At 36.7% G+C, this 20101-nt stretch overlaps 1 protein-coding gene across 1 annotated transcript in view; it reads right to left on the reverse strand.

Annotated features, from left to right (window-relative positions):
- PDS5B (PDS5, regulator of cohesion maintenance, homolog B (S. cerevisiae)) overlaps window positions 1-20101 on the reverse strand; it is an 82727-nt gene that overhangs the window by 52113 nt on the left and 10513 nt on the right. The window contains 5 exon segments of the mRNA XM_009078250.1: window positions 1056-1201; window positions 2698-2792; window positions 4498-4613; window positions 11565-11705; window positions 13890-13970. Coding sequence (XP_009076498.1) covers window positions 1056-1201; window positions 2698-2792; window positions 4498-4613; window positions 11565-11705; window positions 13890-13970 — 579 coding nt within the window.

A 20101-nucleotide genomic window follows, 5' to 3' on the forward strand; every position in this document is an offset into this window, starting at 1 on the left:
AATAACAGTCATGTTAAAAGTTTGTCATCATATCATAAAGCTTACCAAATAATGCATCATAGCTAAACTAAAATTCAAGACTATTCAAATCTGAAAGCTACTACACTGATTTGCAGTACTCCAATGACCTAATTAAAAGCAGGTAAACTAGCTACCTCTGACACTGGAACCTTTTTCCTCAGTAATCTACATGTTTTGAAACCTGCTTGCAAAATTTCTTAAGAAATATGTTAGAATATTTTACAAGGGTCTTATTTTACTTAAAAAATTTACTCAAACATTTTACTCGAACTAGACAACAGGAACAACACTGTTGTGTTGCAGCCTGTTTATTTATTTAAATCATACTATCTTAAATAAAAAAACCAGCACAACACAAAATGTAGCATTATGGTAGAATCACAGAATTTAAGGGTTGAAATGGACCCTACAAATCATCTAGTCCCAACCCAACCCCCACCTCCTCACTAGATCAGGTTGCTCAAGGCTTCATCCAGCCTGGCCTTGAACACTGCCAGGGTTGGGGCAGCCACCACGTCCCTGGGCAACCTGTTCCAGTGTCTCACCACCCTTATATTAAAAAGGTTTTTTTAAATATCTAACCTAAACTTTCCTTCCTTCAGTTTGAATCCATGACCCCTTGTTCTTTCACAGCAGTTCCTAACAAAGAGTCCCTCTCTGGCTCCCTTGTAGGCCCCTTCAGGTACTGAAAAGTTGCTATGAAGTCTTCAGCAGTCCTCTCTTTTCCAGGCTGAATAGCACCAACTTCCTCAGCCTGTCTTCACAGGGGAGTTGCTCCAGTCCTCTAATCAACTTCATGGCCTCTGGACTTGCTCCAACAGTTCCATGTCCTTCTTATGTTGAAGACACCAGAACTGCACACAGTATTCCAGGTGAGGTCTCACAAGATAGCTTCAAAATGTTTTGCATTATAATGGTTTTCGTTTGTAGTTTTAAAATTAGTATGGCATTGTTAGAAGCACTGCTTTCTAAAAAGCTGAATTACAGTTCAGAAATATAACACACAGCCATTATTAGTACTAATTATGTCTTACCCGCTTGTCCAGTGTTCGTTCTCTGACAAAATTAAGCAGGTGATCATTGACAAGCAAAAGATCTTTTTTAGCAGCAGTAACTATGGATACTATAACATCATGCCTTATGGCCTCTTCAGGATCATGTGACCTTACTTTAAGATATTCTGAGGAAAAAAATAGAATAAGCATTTCAATACAAGTTTACAATATCAGCTACTTTCCTCACTCTAGACACTACTCAACTGACAAAAGCAGAAAAGAAGTATTTTCTACTGCTTGGAGCATCAGCATTAAGAAACCAATAATTTTCTCCAAGATTAAGTGGAATGTCAGTAAAACTTTGTACTGGCTTAGAAGATCAAATATTTATATTTCTGGCATTAGGGAAATAAGAATTATGGGGCTACATTTTTATTTCTTATGGTAGTTACACTACATATACATTTGAAACTATTATAGTCAAGCAGGATTGGACCTGAGGAGTAAACCAGACAGTGCTCGAGAACTTGCTAACCACACTACACATATTTTGAAGTCTTATGTCAAGCTAGAGACTCCTCTCCTCCTGCAGATTCCATCCCATCTGGCTGCTGGAGCACATTAGTTGCACTCCTGATCACAACTTCTGTATTATCCACAAGGAACCTAGTTCACTTACTCCCAGAACACTGCACAGTGTGAGCCATGTAAGCATTGTAAGCCGGGACAAACCAAGAGACATACTTCAAAAGCATGCTCTTTGACCAAGCTATAATGCTTATTAAGACACATCCTAGTTTATTAATCTTAAAACAATTGTTCTAGATTATTTTGGCCCACTGATACTTATTTGGTAACACCAATAATCTTTTACTATCAACACTTTCAGACCTCTGTTTATAGCTGTCACACGTTAGCTACCTATTGTCATTTTAGGGAGCTGACAAGTAAAATGACAAAGTTAACTTAGCCTTTTCGAAGTATTTTAGGTTCATTTAGAAGCACATAGGGGTAAGAATATGCACACAGAAGTTAATATCACTGCATATAGCACACATCAGTGAAACACTGAGAACATCAAGAAACATAGCAAATTTAAAGTTTCCTCTGAGTGAAATAACCAGAGGTTACTGTTCTCTTATTACTATTCAATGACCAGTGAAAAAAAACCAAATGCTTAATGCTTCAATTGATGCCAGCTGCCTTCTTCCTACAGAGGTCCCGAATTACAGGCTGTGTTTGATCTGAAGGTGGTAGAACTGTGAAGCTGTGGTCACAGTTATGAGGGCTGTTTTCATGATTTACATAGTGGCTGTATAAGATTTACACATTTCAGCTTCATGGAACTGAAGTCTCCACTCTGCACCCTAATAATACATGCCATGACCACTAGGCCAGCCAGGCTGCCTTGACCCGACACCATGGTGCTTAATTTCAACAGGAATTGGGAATGCAACTATTGTAGGAGAGGGAGAGTGATCTCTATGGTTAAGGCATTTCTTACGTACAACGCCCTCAGCCTGAGCAGCAGCACTGAAGGCAGGGACCCCGTGTCTTAGAACTCCAACTTCAACTGAGTCCTCCACAACATCTGACAATGCTACTCAGGATTGCAACTAACCTTCTTGACTTCTTTTGGGGACTTAAAATTGTATTTTAATGTTATAAGGTTATCCAATACCTGTTAAGTCTTTTGCTAGGTCAGGGTGGTTCATAAGGCAGTGACTTGCAAATTTCACACACTCTAGACGAATAGGTACATGAATATCATTAAACCTAGTTAGAAACAAGACAATGCATTACAACAACAAAAACATTACTTCCACCAAAGCAACTTGTCATTTCTACACAATATCTAATACCTCTGAAAAATCATTTTTATGCTTCTTCTGCAAAGGTACATGCATGCATCATCTCTGATTCACAGTATTAAGTATACTGTCTTTATCTTAAGAAAAAAACCCTGTAGTCATTTATTAATTCATGATCTGAACACAAAGAGAAATATCCTCTCCTGGAACACATGAAAAACTCCCAGGCATACAAAAACTATTTATTAGAAAGATGTCTGATACATTCTAATTCTTCTCTGTAATGCTCCACATCATTAACCATGAACCATGTATCAGCAACTAAGTATTTCAGAAGACTACAATATTCATCCCCTCCTTAAACTGTGTGACACAGAGCAAACAGGCATTTAGTCAAGTATAAATTCCTTCTGAGATGGATCACTTCAACTTCTATGTGATCTCCTTTCCAAAGACTGAATTAGGCTTGATGCTTGAAAATAGTATTTTCTCATGTTGAATTTTTATAGAAGTAATTTTACAATGAAACTATTGATGTCATTAGTTACAACCAACTCTTTTGAAAAATAAAAAGGCATTTTCAGGCTATTCCCAAAACACCTGGTTTAAAACAAATGTAAAATAAAATTTTAGAACACTGTTGCTGCTGAAATACTTATTTATCAGATAAACAGATTTTAAGGAATAACTGTTTCAGTAAAAAACAGGTATGTTTTCAAAATCAAGATATTTTAAGAATGTTACCTTTAAGAACAACTACTGTAACTTTGTGAAAACCCCTGCAAGAAGTAAATGCATATACGTGATTCATAACTACTTGAAAACTGTAATTATGACCAGATTGCATGTATTCACATTGCTTCACATTATAACACAACGAAGGATCTTCTTTTGGGCCCAATTAAATCTGGTATGTTTTAATGACATTCCATGTTTTAAACAGTTATATACTTTCAAGCAAAATACCTTCCTTCAATTAAGTTTCTTGTACTTTCAAAAGTAGCATTTCTTTGAAGACTCTGTTTTTTATATGATTGAATACTAAATTATAAACTACTATATTTGTAATAACATTCATCCTTATTTACACAAATCAAAAACATTTTCATCATAGTAGCCATACTTAAGGTCCTCTGACTACGAGCTCCATATATATTTTCTCTCTCTAACTGGCAGAATATTTCAGAAACGGAAGACTAAGTGTACTTGCAGCACTGTAAATTGTACTTCTTTTAAGGTACTCCTGCCATTGAAAAAAATGAAACTAGTATACAAATACTGTACATAAAAGCCTCAAAACCAGTTCTAGTATAGCCTGATACTGCAAATGTCATTTGATGCCATTTTAGAATTCATACATCGAGTAGTTACCCATGTGAAGAAAGTAAAATAAACTATTTTTCTTGACAGTGGCAATAAAGATAGTTGAAAATAAAAAAGAATGAACTTTAAAGGGGATGATTCATCAATGTTCACTCTGCAGAATCACAGATGCAGAAGACAGGTGTAAAATCACGTTAGCATTATCTGTCAGATACAGCAGCAGGAAGGAATTCACACTTAGCTGTGTCACTTTAAAATAAAAACCCCAAACAAAGAAACCACCAAATGGGATTAGACTTCATTGACTATTTTCCCCTCTCTAATTAGGGAACAAAACCAGAATATACCTCCCCAGGTAGCACTGCCAAAGTGGTTTGTTTTGAGAGGCCAACTCTGAATCCTTTGCCCCAAACATTTTTGCTAGAAGTTTTACAACCTGCAGACGTTCTTCATTGTCATTGCTCTGGAAAACAAACAGATTTTTTTTTAAAATCAGAAAAGAAAGCTAACTTGAAAAAACAGATTTCTATTTTGTACAGTTTTTACACCAATACACTTACACATTCTAGAAATATCATGATAAATAGACTTGTCTTGGATACAAATGCCTATCTCAAAACAAAAGCCCTTCACTATTTTTGTGAGAAGACAACATAATTAAGGCAGTGAAAATGAAAAACGATGTAGAGACAAAACCCAATGTGAATAAAGCCTGGTGAAAAGTAGACAGATAAATACATTATTTTAACCCTCATTTACAGGTTACTGATTAGGTTAAGAAATCTGGTATGTGCCTGTACAAGCATAAACAAATTCAGGCACAACATAAAACTCACAAAACTCATTCTACCTTTGTCAGCACATGAAGGTTTATAGTTCTCTAGACAGTACTTGAAAACATTTATTTTAAAATAAGAGTTTCCAGAACACAGGTTTTTAGAAAACATCAGATTAAGCACCCAAAATCTGAGATGCACAGGATCTTATCCCATATTTAAGCCTATATTTAAAAATGCTGAGGTACAACAAATACTTTTTTAAATATTTAAAATTAACACTAATAGAGATAAAACAAGGCCCTCACCAGTACACATTTGTCATCACTGGTTTGCATTACACTTAATACAACACACAGTGTTTGAAGCTTAATACATATTCTGGAATTGTATGCTAACATCTGTGCAATTAGCATATACTTACTGTTCACCAATATTTTCCTTTGCTTACTAAAGGAAAAAACAATTGGCTGCAACAATTCTTTGAAAAGGGAGTAGCTAAAATTAGTTGATATTAATTAGATATTATTCATCCCTTATTATTTCCTGCATTTCTTTTTTTCTGCTAATGAAGGTGAGGCCTGTTTAAAATATTGCTCTTTTCTAACATCTTTGACATTCACAGCATCACCTTTTGAATGTGAACAGGAAATAAGAATGTAATATAGCTGTCAAGAGTTCTTTAATACAACACCAGAGTTTTGGAGACTGCTTCTCCTGACTTAATACCACAAATGGGCTGCAAAGTTTGCCAGCATGTCCTTTTAATTCAGAGCCTTAAGAACAGTTAAAACATTTGTAAAATCCATAAAGTAACAGAGCAAGAGAATCCTCTAAGAATTCTCTATTTATAAAGAATCCTTTATTCTAATCTTTTTTCTGAGGGAGGAAAAAAGGGTCTGGAAAAATCTAGACACTGTGTACTTGGAGAGTCACACCCTTCACCTCTTTTCTTAGGTAAATGCAGCACTCTCTATGTTCAAAAGTGTTCCATCATGGTTTGTCAATAAAAATTGACAGCGAACACTGATATTTTCAGTTCCCCATACATGCCCCCAACACATCAGCAGCTGCTCTTCTGCCTAGACATTAGGGTCTGTCACTAAAGCAGCTGGACAGGTCGTTACCACAACCAAGTCCAAAAGAATAGGCAGCACTGAAGTTGGACAGGTCGTTACCACGACCAAGTCCAAAAGAATAGGCAGCACTGAGGATCTGGGGAGACACAGGAACAGAAAGTTTGTGAAAACTTTTATCTACCACATCCAGGAAGAAAGGCAGTTCCACCAAAACAGAAGTCAACTTTTTATTGACTTTATTAATAGCATTATATTGGATTAGTAAAACAGAAAGATAAAAACCTAAACCCCATTACAGTTCTTTCCCAAATAGTCTATTCATGACCTTTTCATTCTCCTGAACATTTAAATGTTATTCACTTTCAGTAACATGAATTTCTAAAATTCAAATATTAAATTTGAATGAAGGAGCAACAGTTTCCTTTACAAGCTGACCTACATAATAATGCATTCTTACCTCTTTCCTGAGCCAATAATGCTTGTGTCAAAGCTAGATCTCTAACCACACCACTTTAAAATGCTAAGATTGGGCACAAATGACTGACCCTCACAGAAGTGGTTAAGTTAAATGAAGCTGAGTGCACATTGTCCTGCTAATTCCCCAGACTCCTTTCCAGAAGTGGATAAAAAAGTAATAATTACTCGTAAGAAGCAACCATGATCTGACACAGCTCTCACAGAGCTTAACAACAAAGTTAAACAATACTTTTCTGCCACCTGAGAACACAGGAGCTTTTTATTTACAAAAATCTATAAAGATGCAGTGGGTTTACCCCAGCCAAAAGTCAAATACTCACCCAACCTCTCACTCACTGTTCTCTCCTGTACAGAGAGAGGAAGGGAAGGAAGCTTATAAGGCCCATGGATCAAGGTAACAAGTTTAATACGTAAAGAAAAATCTGCAGGTGCAAGCAGAGCAAAAAGTGGAATTCATCCACTACCTCGCATGGGCAAGGAGATATCCTGTCAGTTCCCACAAAGCAGGGTCTTGGCTTGCATAGTGCTTACTTGGGAATCCAAGCACCTTGAGTGCAAACATAACCACTCCCTCCTCCTTTCCCTGAAGTTTTATTGCTGAGCATGTGTTCACTGTCAACTTCCTGTCCTGTCTCAGCCTACTTGGGGTGGAGAAAGGAAGGGTGGTACAAGGAGAAAGACTTTACCTGTGCCTTCAATAATTGTACCAAAATGTCAAGGTGCTTCAACACTAGGTCACCATGTGGCTTAGATCCAAAATAGTAAATATGTTCAATGGTGTACTGAGGCAACTAAGTTCTCTCACGAAGTTCATACTAAGAGTTTCTCCACTATGTAAGGTCAAAAATACATTTGGCCATAGGCAGTGAAGATGGCTCAGTGAGGCTCACATGGTCGTTGGGAAAAAACCAACATCACTTAATTTCCAAAATATGCCATGCAGTCATAGGATCACAGAATCATTAAGGTTGGAAAAAATTCTTTAAGATCATGGGGTCCAAACATTAATCTAGCACGGCCGTTTTCACAACTAAACCGCTACATCCACGTGCCTTCTGAAAACTTCCAGCAAAGGTGATTCCACCACTTCCCTAAGCAGCCTGTTCGAATCCTTGACAACCCTTTCAGAGAAAAGATTTTTCCTACTATCCAATCTAAACCTCCCTACAGGACTGGAAGTCCCATGTCACATCATTCTTGTCTAAGGCCTAATTGTTACTTCCCAACGTATTTTGAAGTCCTGTGCCCTACTGAGTTGAACTTCAACTGAGTTGTTCTTCAGCCTTCACATGACTGGACCAGTAAAACAAAAATTCAAATACTGTTCAACATTTGTGTGAAAGCAACCATTTATCATTTTCTACTGACAAAGAGACTTTTAGACAATGTCAAAAGAATTTAAAAAGAACAGCTCTTGGGAAAAAAAAATGGCTCAAACTATAGCAAAGCATAAGAAAACACTTTAAGAAATTGATTTATTTCCTTTAAATTAAGTTTCAATGAAACGATAAAAAAAACACTGTGTTCTGTTCAAACTCACGCAGAACTTGCCAAGTTTACACCTGAAACCAAGCTTGCAAGCTCAGCATTAAAGGGAGCCAGAACACTTGGTGTCTTGCTCAGGTAAGTCTACCATGAGTGCACTTCATCTGGCCAAAATTTTTTTTCACATACTGCTTCAGAAGCCAATTAAAAAGAAAATGCACATTTTCAAAAACACAGAGAATAATTATTCAATTTATCTTTTAAAAGCACAGCTCATATGTCCCCTTCTGTGTGTTCAACACATGCAAGATGAGATCATTCTGGCACATCTCCACAACTCAACGGTTCAGACAGTCACAGCTTCCCTTCAACACTGGACACAAGAGGAAAATTTTTCACTGTGAGAGCAATCAGCCATTGGAATAATCTCCCCAGGAAAGCAGTAGATTCCCCAATATTGGACATAATAAGATCCAGCTAGACAGAGTGCTGGGCCATCGTGTCTAGACTGTGCTTTTGCCAAGAAAAATTGAACCAGATGATCCTTGAGGTCCTTTTCAACCTGGTAGTCTATGATTCTATGATCATCTGGCAAGGAATAATATAAACCTCTTTAGCAGCAAAATGGCAATATGACATCTTGGAATACAGTAACTGTCCCACTACCTCACAGGCACTATTTGAGTATTTGCCTTCTATTATCAGAACTGCATATTCAAGAGCCCTATCAGACAATCTCATCAAACAAAAACAGGATATTCCTGTGAAACTATGTATTTGACCTAAATACATGTCACAAGCTTTTACTTAAATACCTAGTAGTCCATGGTGAGCAAGCTCAGACATACAAGGCTCTTAAACTACGGGCACACAGAAAGATGCAATACTCTGTGCAAAATCCAGAAAAGCCAAAATTACCAAGTCATACTCTGAATGATAAGCAGAGCTCATTGAAGTTCTTGGTTACTGTATCATTAATTTTAATTAACCTGTATTCAAAAAGGCATCTCTCCTCTCCCAAACTGCAATATGAACTGCTAAGCATTTTTTTTCTCCTTTACCATCCACCTGATTCAAGGCTTCATCAAGCTTAGCAGGGCTACTGCTGTCCAGTTTCTTTTCATTAAAAGCAATAAAACATTAGTTGCCTTCAACTAAAAGCACTCTGAGTTTCACTGAAATCACATTCTCGTCTCAACACACTAATGAGATATTTACCTGGAACTGAATAAAAAATGTCTGGCACTAGCTGCTGGTGTTTAGAATAAAGCCAAAGCTGTTGTTGGTGTGGAAAGTATTTAATCATCGCTGGCAGGTCTGCATACAGAATGAACTTGTGTTGATCTCAAAAAACCACAGATTGACTATATTTCATTAATATTTTACAACATTTCTCTTTAAAATACCCTTTTAACCACAAAAAGATCTTCTAGACCCCTGAACTCATTTAGAGCCACAAAATGGTTTGGGTTGTAAGGGATCTTTAAGGATCATCTTGTTCAGCCCTACTGCCATGGGCAGAGACATGTTCCACTAGACCAGGTTGCTCAAAGCCCCATCCAATGGGGGCCTGAACAATTCCAGATATGGGTTGCCCAGAGAGCTTGTGGATACCCCGTTCCAACATCTCAAAATTTAAACCAGGTATAGCCTAGTCCAAACACAGGTGCTTTTTTTTCCTTTTCCTTTCTTTAAAAGAGTTTCAACATCTCAAAATTTAAACCAGGTATAGCCTAGTCCAAACACAGGTGCTTTTTTTTCCTTTTCCTTTCTTTAAAAGATGGGTGAAATTACATTTGACAGCAAGTGGGACAAAATAGGCATATACTATTACTATTTGTCCTGGTAACTACAGGTATCAAAAATGCACACCCGAAGCACCAAAATGATTACAGTGCTCTTGGAATTCAGGTATCAAAAATGCACACCAGAAGTACCAAAATGATTACAGTGCTCTTGGAACAGCAAACTATATTGAATTCAACAAGACATCAAGGAATAAGAGCTGTAAGAATGTAACTATCAGGACATACATGTCTCCTGGAAACATTGTTAAACTGAATCTTGCAGACACCAAACATGAACCACTTACCCTCAAGGGTTCAGACCACAAGGAAAAAAACTACACTAAGGACGAAGGAGCCAAAGAGCAACAAAATACACATTCATCACCTAAAAAGAATATACTAAATGAAGAACAGAAATGCAAACATTAAAAAAAATGTGTTGTAAATTAAGAAGTGCAAAGAAAACATGGAAATGCTTAGGGCTGTAGCCAGTTGAAGGAAGAGACCAGAAATGGTTCCAGGGTGGGGAAGGTTGCTGGTGCTGGGCTACTAGACTTGCTGATTCCAAGAAAGAAAGGCTCAAAAAAGATGCTGGTATCAAAATCATGAAATACAAGAGTTGATGAAGGAGGAGGACAACAGTTCAAGAACCTACACTTAAGTGAACCTAAAGATGGGAAAGTTATGGCAAATATGTGCTATGAGAAAGGATGAGGCCGCAGTTAGGATTAAATATCCGGAATAACACCTTCAGCTGCAGAAGTAGTTTTTATTGGAGTGAGAACGATAATTGCTTGCCATCTGTAAGAGGAGGAATTACAGGCTGAAAAAGGTCTACTTTTAAGACACAGACAGCAAGCAATAAATTGAACCCCATTTCTCTTGGAAACACAAATGAAGAGATAAAAGTATTAAAAAAACTCCTCATCCAAGAAGTGTAGTATACCTGCATAGCAACATCAGAGAAAAATAATAGGCATGAACAAGACACTATGATGATAAATACTGCAATAAGAGCAGGCCAAAGGTGCTACAAACATAAAACCTGTCCTCTATAATTGAAAAACACGGAAATTTAGAAGGGGCACACTGCACATTAGCCCTCAAGTCTGGTAACAGATCACTTACAAACTTAGTAATACTATACTAATCAAACTCCCCACTTACACAGAAACCCTGTGCAATGGCAAACAGAATAAAAGCAATGCAGAATAAAGGGAGCACCAACTGTTACACTGCATTTCTCCAAGTCATGGAGACACTCCGAAAAGGCTGGAAGTCAGCAAGAAAAATACCCATTAAAATAGATAGCCAGCACTAGTTATCCTCCAGGCATATGACATAAGCCTGAAAAATCATAAAAGTCACTGCAGCAATGACTACAGGACATATTTATGCATTCCAGTGCTCTGTTTACATGTCACAGAGCTTCAATTTGGACTAAACTGTCAGTACATCAATAGATATATGCAATATATTGTCTTTCACAATAATAATACAGTAAACCCAGGATTGAAACAGGTCAAATTCTCAAGTCAAAAAGTTATTTCTTGAAAGATAAAAGGCAAAAAAATATTGACCAACCAAACCCGAAATATATGCATACATGCACTGTAGGTGACTACACTTGAAGTTAAATTACTCTTTTTGAGGGTTTTTATGAGTTTTTCTTTAAACAATGCAGAGAAAGAATGTTTTACATTTAAGTATTAGTTTTATACGCCAAATAAGTTGAATAAATGTGTCAGTAAAAAACTCACATTAACACTCAAATCATTCACCTTTCAAATACATAGAAAGAAGTGTTTACCTTAAGTTTGAATTCAAGCTGTGGTAGAACAGAAAGCAAGAGGTGACTGTCAATATTGTATAACTCCAGTATCAAGTCGAACACGTGCTCTGACAGGTCACTAATGGATGTTTTACCAAGCATGAGGACCTGATTGAAGAACTGGAAAATAAAACAGAGCACAAATCAACAACAAGAGTATATATACCCTGTTCTAAATCCTATGCTTGTCAACCACTAAATCCAACTTTGAACCTTAAAACATGAATTTCACTACTATAAAACAAGGGAGGTGGCATGCATAGACCAGAATTATGCAGCAGAAATCTTAAAATATCACTGTTTTGTATTCAATATGACACAAAACACATGAAAAGTGATGTTCAGTTTACCATGGTAGGCCTACAAAAAATTTAGGAGACACAACTTTAGAGGAGTTCCAGTGCATCACAATTTTTTTGTATTGTGACTATATTCAGAGTTACTTTACTATTGAGAGCCATCAGTTTATTCTAACATTTAGGCAAAACAAGGCTGAAACAACTGGCTAATTACTACACTACACAGCTGACAGGTTGAAAGTAAAAGCACAGGAATTAATAACCAATTGTTCCAGAATTTGTATCTACAAGCAGCATAATGAAGTTGTAAAGCAATTATTCCTTCTTGGCAAACTTGACAAGTTGAAGGGAAAATTCATAGTTCTCATTAAAGAAAGCATTTTCAGATATCAAATATTAACTCCACACTACTTTCAACTGTATCTTCTCAGATGGGCAAGAAGCAACTAAAGATGAATATACTACTCCTTACTCACAAAGGAGAGGGTGTAATTTGGAAAAATTCTCTTCTCTGGAATATACTACTCCTGACTCACAAAGGGGAGGGTGTAATTTGGAAAAATTCTCTTCTCTTTGGGTTAAAAAAGCACACGTGTGGTTAAACAAATTATACCAATTCCACCTGCCACTGTGGCAATAGAATACACTTAACTGGCACTTCAGCCTTCTACTCCCAAACTTGGGCAAAACAAATATCACAACCCTCTGTACCTGATGAAGTTAACCCTATCAGTAAAGAAACTAAAAACATGAAAGCTACCACTTTTTCAGATTACAAAATGAACACCAGCAAGTGATGCAACAGAAGAATTCAACAGTTTCTAGTAGCAATGACTAGGAAAAAAAACTCCAGAAAAGTGCATTTCATTAGAAGTTATAAAGACTCCATACTGTCTTGCAGAAACATTTTCCTTTACTTCATATAGAGTTGCCTGGAATGTACATAGTCCTGGTTAGGACACTAGCTCTTACTGTGTTTTTAAATTTATTTTAAGAAACAAAACCTTCAAAACAGCATAATATTTATCACCTGTGAAAAACAGAAGACTCCATGAATCTATTTTCCATAAAAGGAAGATTCTTATTGTACAACTTCCTTAGTGCTCACAAAATGTCACTCAATTTGTAATCTAACCTTACAGATTAACATTAAAAACACATTCCCATGTAGCAACATGTTCCCAAACAGCAGGTTTGAAGAGCTTTCATTGAAGATTTTTTTAAAATCTGGGGAGGTACCCACTTTCCAAGTACCACAAGTGTTACAAGTCTGAAAGCAACAGAAAGCACTGAAGATTTTCTATTGTTTTCAAGCTCCTGAGGCTTTGGATAGATGCCATGAGACCTGCTACATCCTCCACTACTTTGAAAAACAAAAAGTGATTTTTTTTTTCCATTATGCAAGTTAAGTTAGAGCATACTCCTGTCTGATCTTTACTTCCCCTCAACCCTCTACTATTACAGTGTCTATGATGTCTATACACAAGTTGGCTACAATCCTCAATCCACTCAGTTTTCTTCCTTACTATCCTTAGATTCTGTTTCTTCTTCTGTTCCTGTGATAACAGCATTAAATTTCTGCTCTATCTTCACTTCCCTTGGCTTCCAAATAGTCTCATCTCCTCACTAAAAGAAGACTTCTGTTACAGAAACAGTGTGCTTATATCTTTTTTTCAGAACAATACATATAAATACATTTGGTCTTCCATTTGCTCTAAGGATGGAATCTCAAGGTCTCCCAAGACAGTAGAAAGTAAAATATTCATTGCATTTCACAAATCAAAATTATTGTGGGCTTAAGTAGATTACAGATGGTAAAGAACTAAGACTCAAAAGGACAGGTTACGCAGTACTTTATTAATACAGTAATTATCTCAAAGAATGTTAAGAGTCTGTAAAAAGTTACTTTACAGCCCTATTGGACTATATGCAATTCATTCCTTCTATAGCACAGCTAAGTTTAAAAAAGTATTGATTTCCACATTTGCTTGCAGTCTTCACTTACATTAGTGATGTACGGTTCAATTGCCTGTGCTGTCCTCTTCAGTAAAGCTTTTGCCAGATCATAGGCTTGCTTGTTTAAATTCTGGGGAAAAAAAACAAACCGAAACAAAACAGAAAAGTTTTAAGCACATGCATTAACCTTAAAAACAAATCCAAAAATTTAAAGCCACCATGTACCGCTAAATGCATTAAAGAAATAGCCTGTTCTGTTCATACTTTGAGTAGTGAAGATAATATAACAAAACCAAACCTACTCCAAACAAAGCTCTGTAGTCTCCACTGATATTACTGAGAAAAAAACCTCTTTGCTGGCAAATGAGGACTTACTTTGCAGCTGTACATCTAAGACTGATGCTCAGTGAAGTTAGTGCCTGCACTTCACTGCTCCTCCTTATCAGCTTCCCCGAAAACCAGCAAGGTGATACAGAGCAACTTTGAGGCATTTACAGTCACCACAGAAGGGAGATACTGAACGGGATTGTGGCAGAAAGTACAATTCTGTCCTTGTATCAAACAGCAACCTGTGAACCACCATCACAGCCTCTCCATCATACCATGCAAAGACACTCAGTCTCTTGTCAGAGACAGCAAAGAAAAAAACCTGACAATTTTAGTTCACAAGCTAAAAAGGATGAAGACTAAAAACTAAAGAAACTGATATAAAAAATTTTCAAAACACACCTCCCTCCCCAACATTCCTATCCTTCCATTTGTCTAATTGGGTTATTGCTCTATCATTGTTTCCTTCCTTTCCCAGCACACATTCTCCACGCTCTAGTTGCTACATCCTTTCTCCAATTTCTATATCATAATTATTTTTCAAAAATTTTCAGAAGAAAATGCAACTCAGCCCTTGTGACACCCAATGCAAAGTTGACTAACGCACAGAAAAATGAAGAGAGTCTTCAACATACAAGAATTTATAGTATTTTAATAGCTACAAGGCTCTATAAAAATACAGTTTCCACAATTTTATTAGTCTTTGCAATTTTAAAAACTCCCAGTGTATTTAATTTATGAGACAACGGTAAAAAAGGGCAGTTTGTGGTTGTTTCTTATAAATATATCTCATCCATAAAAGCAAGAAAACTTCACTTTAGCGTAACAAAAAGCAAACACAAGATGTATTGCCACACCCAGGCTATTCCTTTGCTTGCATATGCTTGGTTCTTTATAGTGTCTGAATGAAAAAGATTTGCAAAGAGATGGAGAATATTGTCTGAAATTTAAAACACTCTATAGAACTATAGGCTTCTAAACAGCAACGGAGACAGATAAACATTTTCTGATACTATAAACCAAAAAAAGTCTTTGACTTGCCTATTGATAGAAGTTAAGTCAGGAGACTGAAGTCAATAGACTACAGAGATTCATGCCTGAAGTAACTGGTTTACCCAGAGCCACTACAGAAGTTAACTAAAAATCTCAATTCTGAAGAGATATTCAAATGCTTACATAAAAGACTAACATCCTTGTAACTTCCTCTTCCCTTATCTAATCAAGTTATATCATGGGCAGCTTTTTTGCAAAACTGTACAGCTGTACCATGTCCCAGAAAGAGAAGGCTCTGCATGCTAAATCGCTCTTTATGGTTGTGAGAGGGGGGAAAAAAAAGGAAAATAAAAGAAAATCTAAAAAAATTTTAAAAAAATCAAAAAGCATTTCCATCTGTAGCATTTGTTTTCTTGTTATTCAGCTACAGCTGTAACTCTTTGGGAAATAAAAGGCACATAAGTCTTAACAAGGAACATATGCCACTTGCAATTCTTGTTCTGATCCTTCTTGACTTCACAGTTCAGCTCCACCAAGACAAAGAAAACCACTTTCACCTGGGTAAAAGTAAACTCTGGATCATCAGCAAGATCTGATTTACGTATGAAACAAGTCCAGACAGCAGACCTAGCACAGCAGAGTTCCAACAGGCAGATCTGTTCTGATTCGCATTAGTTACAGTTTCAGCTTGTATCTTTCACACAGAGGTTCACTACAAAACTCAAGGCTTCCCCAAGATAAATGCCGGAAGTAGCTGTTTGCAACCCTGAGTAAGAATGAAGTATAATGTGAATACTTATTTAAAAAAACTAGAGAGGAAAAACAGTCTAAAGCACAACTGACTAAGGAAAGTTAGTTATTTATTTCATGCCTCATGTACTTGATTTAATTGTGCCAATAGTCATGGTCCTCAAATATCCAGAGGCCCAAACTTCAGAAAATAATGATGTTTTAAGGAAGTCCTTATGACGGGGCCAATAATCTTAATCAGGATGCCTCCAAGACCATGTAAGGGCAGTGGGCATAAGCTTCTGAGAGTCCCCAACAGGGCTGAAACAAAGCCATCAACTGGCAACACTGTTTAAAGTAATCATTAGTAATTACTACATCTTGGAAAAAAAACCCCAGAAATAAAGTATTGACTGATAAGGGCAAACCAAAGAACTACCCATGAAAAGGCAGAACACAGGTCTTCTGCAAGATAATTTAACATCTAAACCAGACTTCTCCCTCAAAAAACATCGTTTTCTTTCAGAAAAGAGTGTCAATAAACAGAGGAGAACATTATTTTTTTTAAGCTTAAGAGGCCACCAGCAGTAATATTTGAATACAGGCTATCTTGGTCAACAAAAGTTCTCTCCTCTGTCATAATTCCTAACGTGATTTTTATGTATATCTTGCTAGTATTTCAAGCTTTTTACACTTCTGCAAGACATGAACAGTTTTGCCAGGTCATTTTTGTTACCTGCTCTTCCCCAGAATGTTTTACAAATTTCTGGGTTTTGACAGAAGCAGCAGTGGCAACTTCTGATAGTGTGGCACAGACAATACTCTCCAGGACAGTTTGCCACAGAGCCAAAATCTCTTGCAGTGGTACCATGGAGTTGGCAGTGATGGAAATGTGTATCTACCAATTTTTTTCTCGGTTACTTCTTCCAGTTACCTCTCAATGACCAATTTAACACAGCTCAGAAACCAAAAAAAGAAAAAAAGAGTGAAATAATTTGTATTCATCGTTACAAAAAATAAAGTCAACAGAAGCCAAATACATGTTCCTGATTTTTTCTTTAAAAGAGATGACTAGCTAGCATCAATCCAGCCTTTATTTTATAACTTTAGGGGGAAAATTAAATGTTAAGTCTGCAGCTAGTACAAATATTCTTGAAAGAAACCCATATATTTTAACATACTATTTTCTTGGAATTTGTTAAGAGTCTTCAGTTTTATTCTTACTATCAATGGCACAGCAGCAGAATCAGTATCCAAGAGCAGTGGACAAAACAGTCCCAACTGTTTCTCCTGTCCTGCTGGGGAAGGGAAACGGGTTTTTAAAGATGGCTGACAGAGAAAAAGCTCAGCTGAAGTGTTGCCAAGACAGATAACACTAATTATTAAGCAAATTCCTAGTAGAGACAGTGCGGAATTTAATGGTCAATATCACTTTTTTAGATAACACTAATTATCAAGCAAATTCCTAGTAGAGACAGTTCGGAATTTAATGGTCAATATCACTTTTTCTAAAACATGAGCATGTAAAGCATGTGGGATGTGCAATGTGGGATTCCCTGTAGAAATGCTAAGGCTGAAAATGGAACACTGGTAAACACTCATGGAAATACAGTACAGTTTGCCTTCTAACACACTTCACAAACACAAAATTGTTTGCAGGTCTGCCATAAAAGCTTTGTATTATAAAAAGATCATTAAAGGGGAAAGGAAAACTATTAATTTTTCTTTCCTTTTCATACTGACTACATCTCCCTTGCTTCTGGGTCTTATCTAGGTCATTTATGTTGTTCCCTCTTAATATAATCCTATCAAAAGAATTCCAGTAGAGTTTATAGTAAAGAAACCACAACAGGAAAAAAGTAATTCAACATCAAAATTAAGAGCTGAGTACATGGTCAGACAAGTTAAGACATTCTGCTGACTTATCTGCTAGCTGTACTACCCAGGCAAGCCTGTGCACACTCCAGTGTGCCTCTTCTGTGCTCTCAGTGTCAGCTGCTTTCATTCAGGTTTACATCAGTGCAGCTTTTATTCCAGCCAAGTCAGATGGATGGGAAACTCATGGGAGCTAGAGTAGTTTAGGCTACTTCAGTGACTACTAATTATGGTAGACAGACATTTGATAATGCATCATGTGCTCAGTGTATTCTCCTTATGCCTGAGTTCTCGCAGCCATCCTGCTGGCACCATTGCTTATTAGACATACTACTCAGGACTGTGGACCATATCTGGCATTCCTCTTCAGAAGTTTTGTCCTGGTTTCCAGGGGTAGCAGCACTGAATTGACCTTTGGTAAGCTGCTCAACTAATTGATATATCTCTTAAAAACAGTCATATAATTATTGCATCAAGCTGTCTAACGTAGAATTTCAGTCACCGGACCTTAGCATCCAGAACTGTTTGACCCTTCTGTTCTTAATACATACTTACAGACCACTCCTCAGATAAATTATACAGATTAAGCTCCTCAAGTCTCAATCTAGTGCTACCTAATACAACTATTTTCTACAATACAGTTATTCAGATCACAAAGCCACCACACACTCCTCCTCATGCACAACCTTCCTTCTGGCTGTATTGATACACCACTTGCCTGCATCACTTTCTACAGACCTAACTGTTGTATGCAGAACAACCTCTCAACCTGGCAATTTTCAAACCTGAGCTAGCAGGTGATCTATATTCCTTCTACTCCATCAAAAATACAGGGAATCCAGGGATTCTCTACTGACCATTATTACACCAACACTTGCCATTATGCTATTTTTGGTGAGCAGTCTGATTTTTTTCAATTTCCCTTTCCCACAGTCTGTACAGCTGAACCATTAGGTCAACTAAGACATAGTTCATTTTTATGGTGGACCTCATCCATTAATCCCCTTGTAGTTTTGAGCTCAACAGACATGAGTTGAAAAGTTCTCAGCTCTGAATTCATTGCACTTTTCCAACATGACATCAGTAGCCACAGAAAGTAGTTACAAGACCAAAATTTTCAATAAACACTATGCAAAGATTTTGAGAGGAAATAGAAAAATATTAGAAGTTTCTTTCCATTAGTATGAAAAAGGCTAAAAAAAACCCCAAACAAACAAAAACCCAAACCAAAGGTTAAAGCACTCAGACTACAGTATGAAGTTATGCAACTATTTCAGTTAGAAAGCAAGCTGTAAGACAGTATCCTATCCAAACAGACACATTAAAACAAAAGCAGAAGAAAATGCAAATCTCCAAATATATTATCCAAATGTTCAGTCAAGAACTTCAAATCCACTATAAAACAGAATTATTTTACTGCAACAGACAACCTAACAGGATGCAAATTCTTCAACTGGAAATCAAGTTATTAAACACAAATCACAAATCATACAGTCAAATCAAGTTGAACACAGGTGCTATGTGACAATAGATTCTTAACAACTGAGAAAATACAAACTGAAGTATTTTGCATATTCTTGCTTTTGTTTCTTTTATGCCAAAGCTTTACCTCATAAATCTGAATTTTACCCACAAAAATTTCACTCTAGTCCTGCCACAAAAGTACTAGACTTCTTGAAGGACACAGTTAACACATTTCCAGTGGAATAAAAATCTTGATCTACACTAAGCATTTAGCCTTTCACTATCAATAGGAAAGTAATTTATGTGCTTTTTATTTATTGAAATTGATGGCTTGTGCTAAAGGCACACTACAGAAAAAAGGCATCTCAGTTAATACTCACTTAACCTTATACTTTTCAGAAACTACAGCAGTTAATACTTTCCTGAACACACTTAAAAAAAATAAAAAAGCCGTTAGAACTCTCCAAAATGCAGCTAAATGCACATTACCTAGTTAATTTCCCAGAATCCATCTTTGTCATACACAACTTACAAGTCATCATCTGCACTGTAGCCCAAGAGATTTCCGTAGGACATAGCAAGATTTCTGAACGAAGAAGTCAGACTTCTCTGCTTTTTAAACATTTAAGTATCACAACACATGCACAGTTCTGAAGTTTTCCCTTTAGTTCACCTATTGGACACCTCTTTTGACAAGACATTATTCATTAAGGACAGATATCCCTTGGGCTCTTCAGGCACCACCCTTTCTGCACATAATTAACTGTATTGCTGCATCAAAAACATACCAATGTGCTTTCAGTAACACCAAGCCACCATTCGTAAAATAGAACAGAGCCCATTACAAATCAGCAGTCGTTAACAACTCTTTCC

This window comes from Acanthisitta chloris, unplaced genomic scaffold, assembly GCF_000695815.1.
Source record: "Acanthisitta chloris isolate BGI_N310 unplaced genomic scaffold, ASM69581v1 scaffold2187, whole genome shotgun sequence".
Taxonomy (NCBI): domain Eukaryota; kingdom Metazoa; phylum Chordata; class Aves; order Passeriformes; family Acanthisittidae; genus Acanthisitta; species Acanthisitta chloris.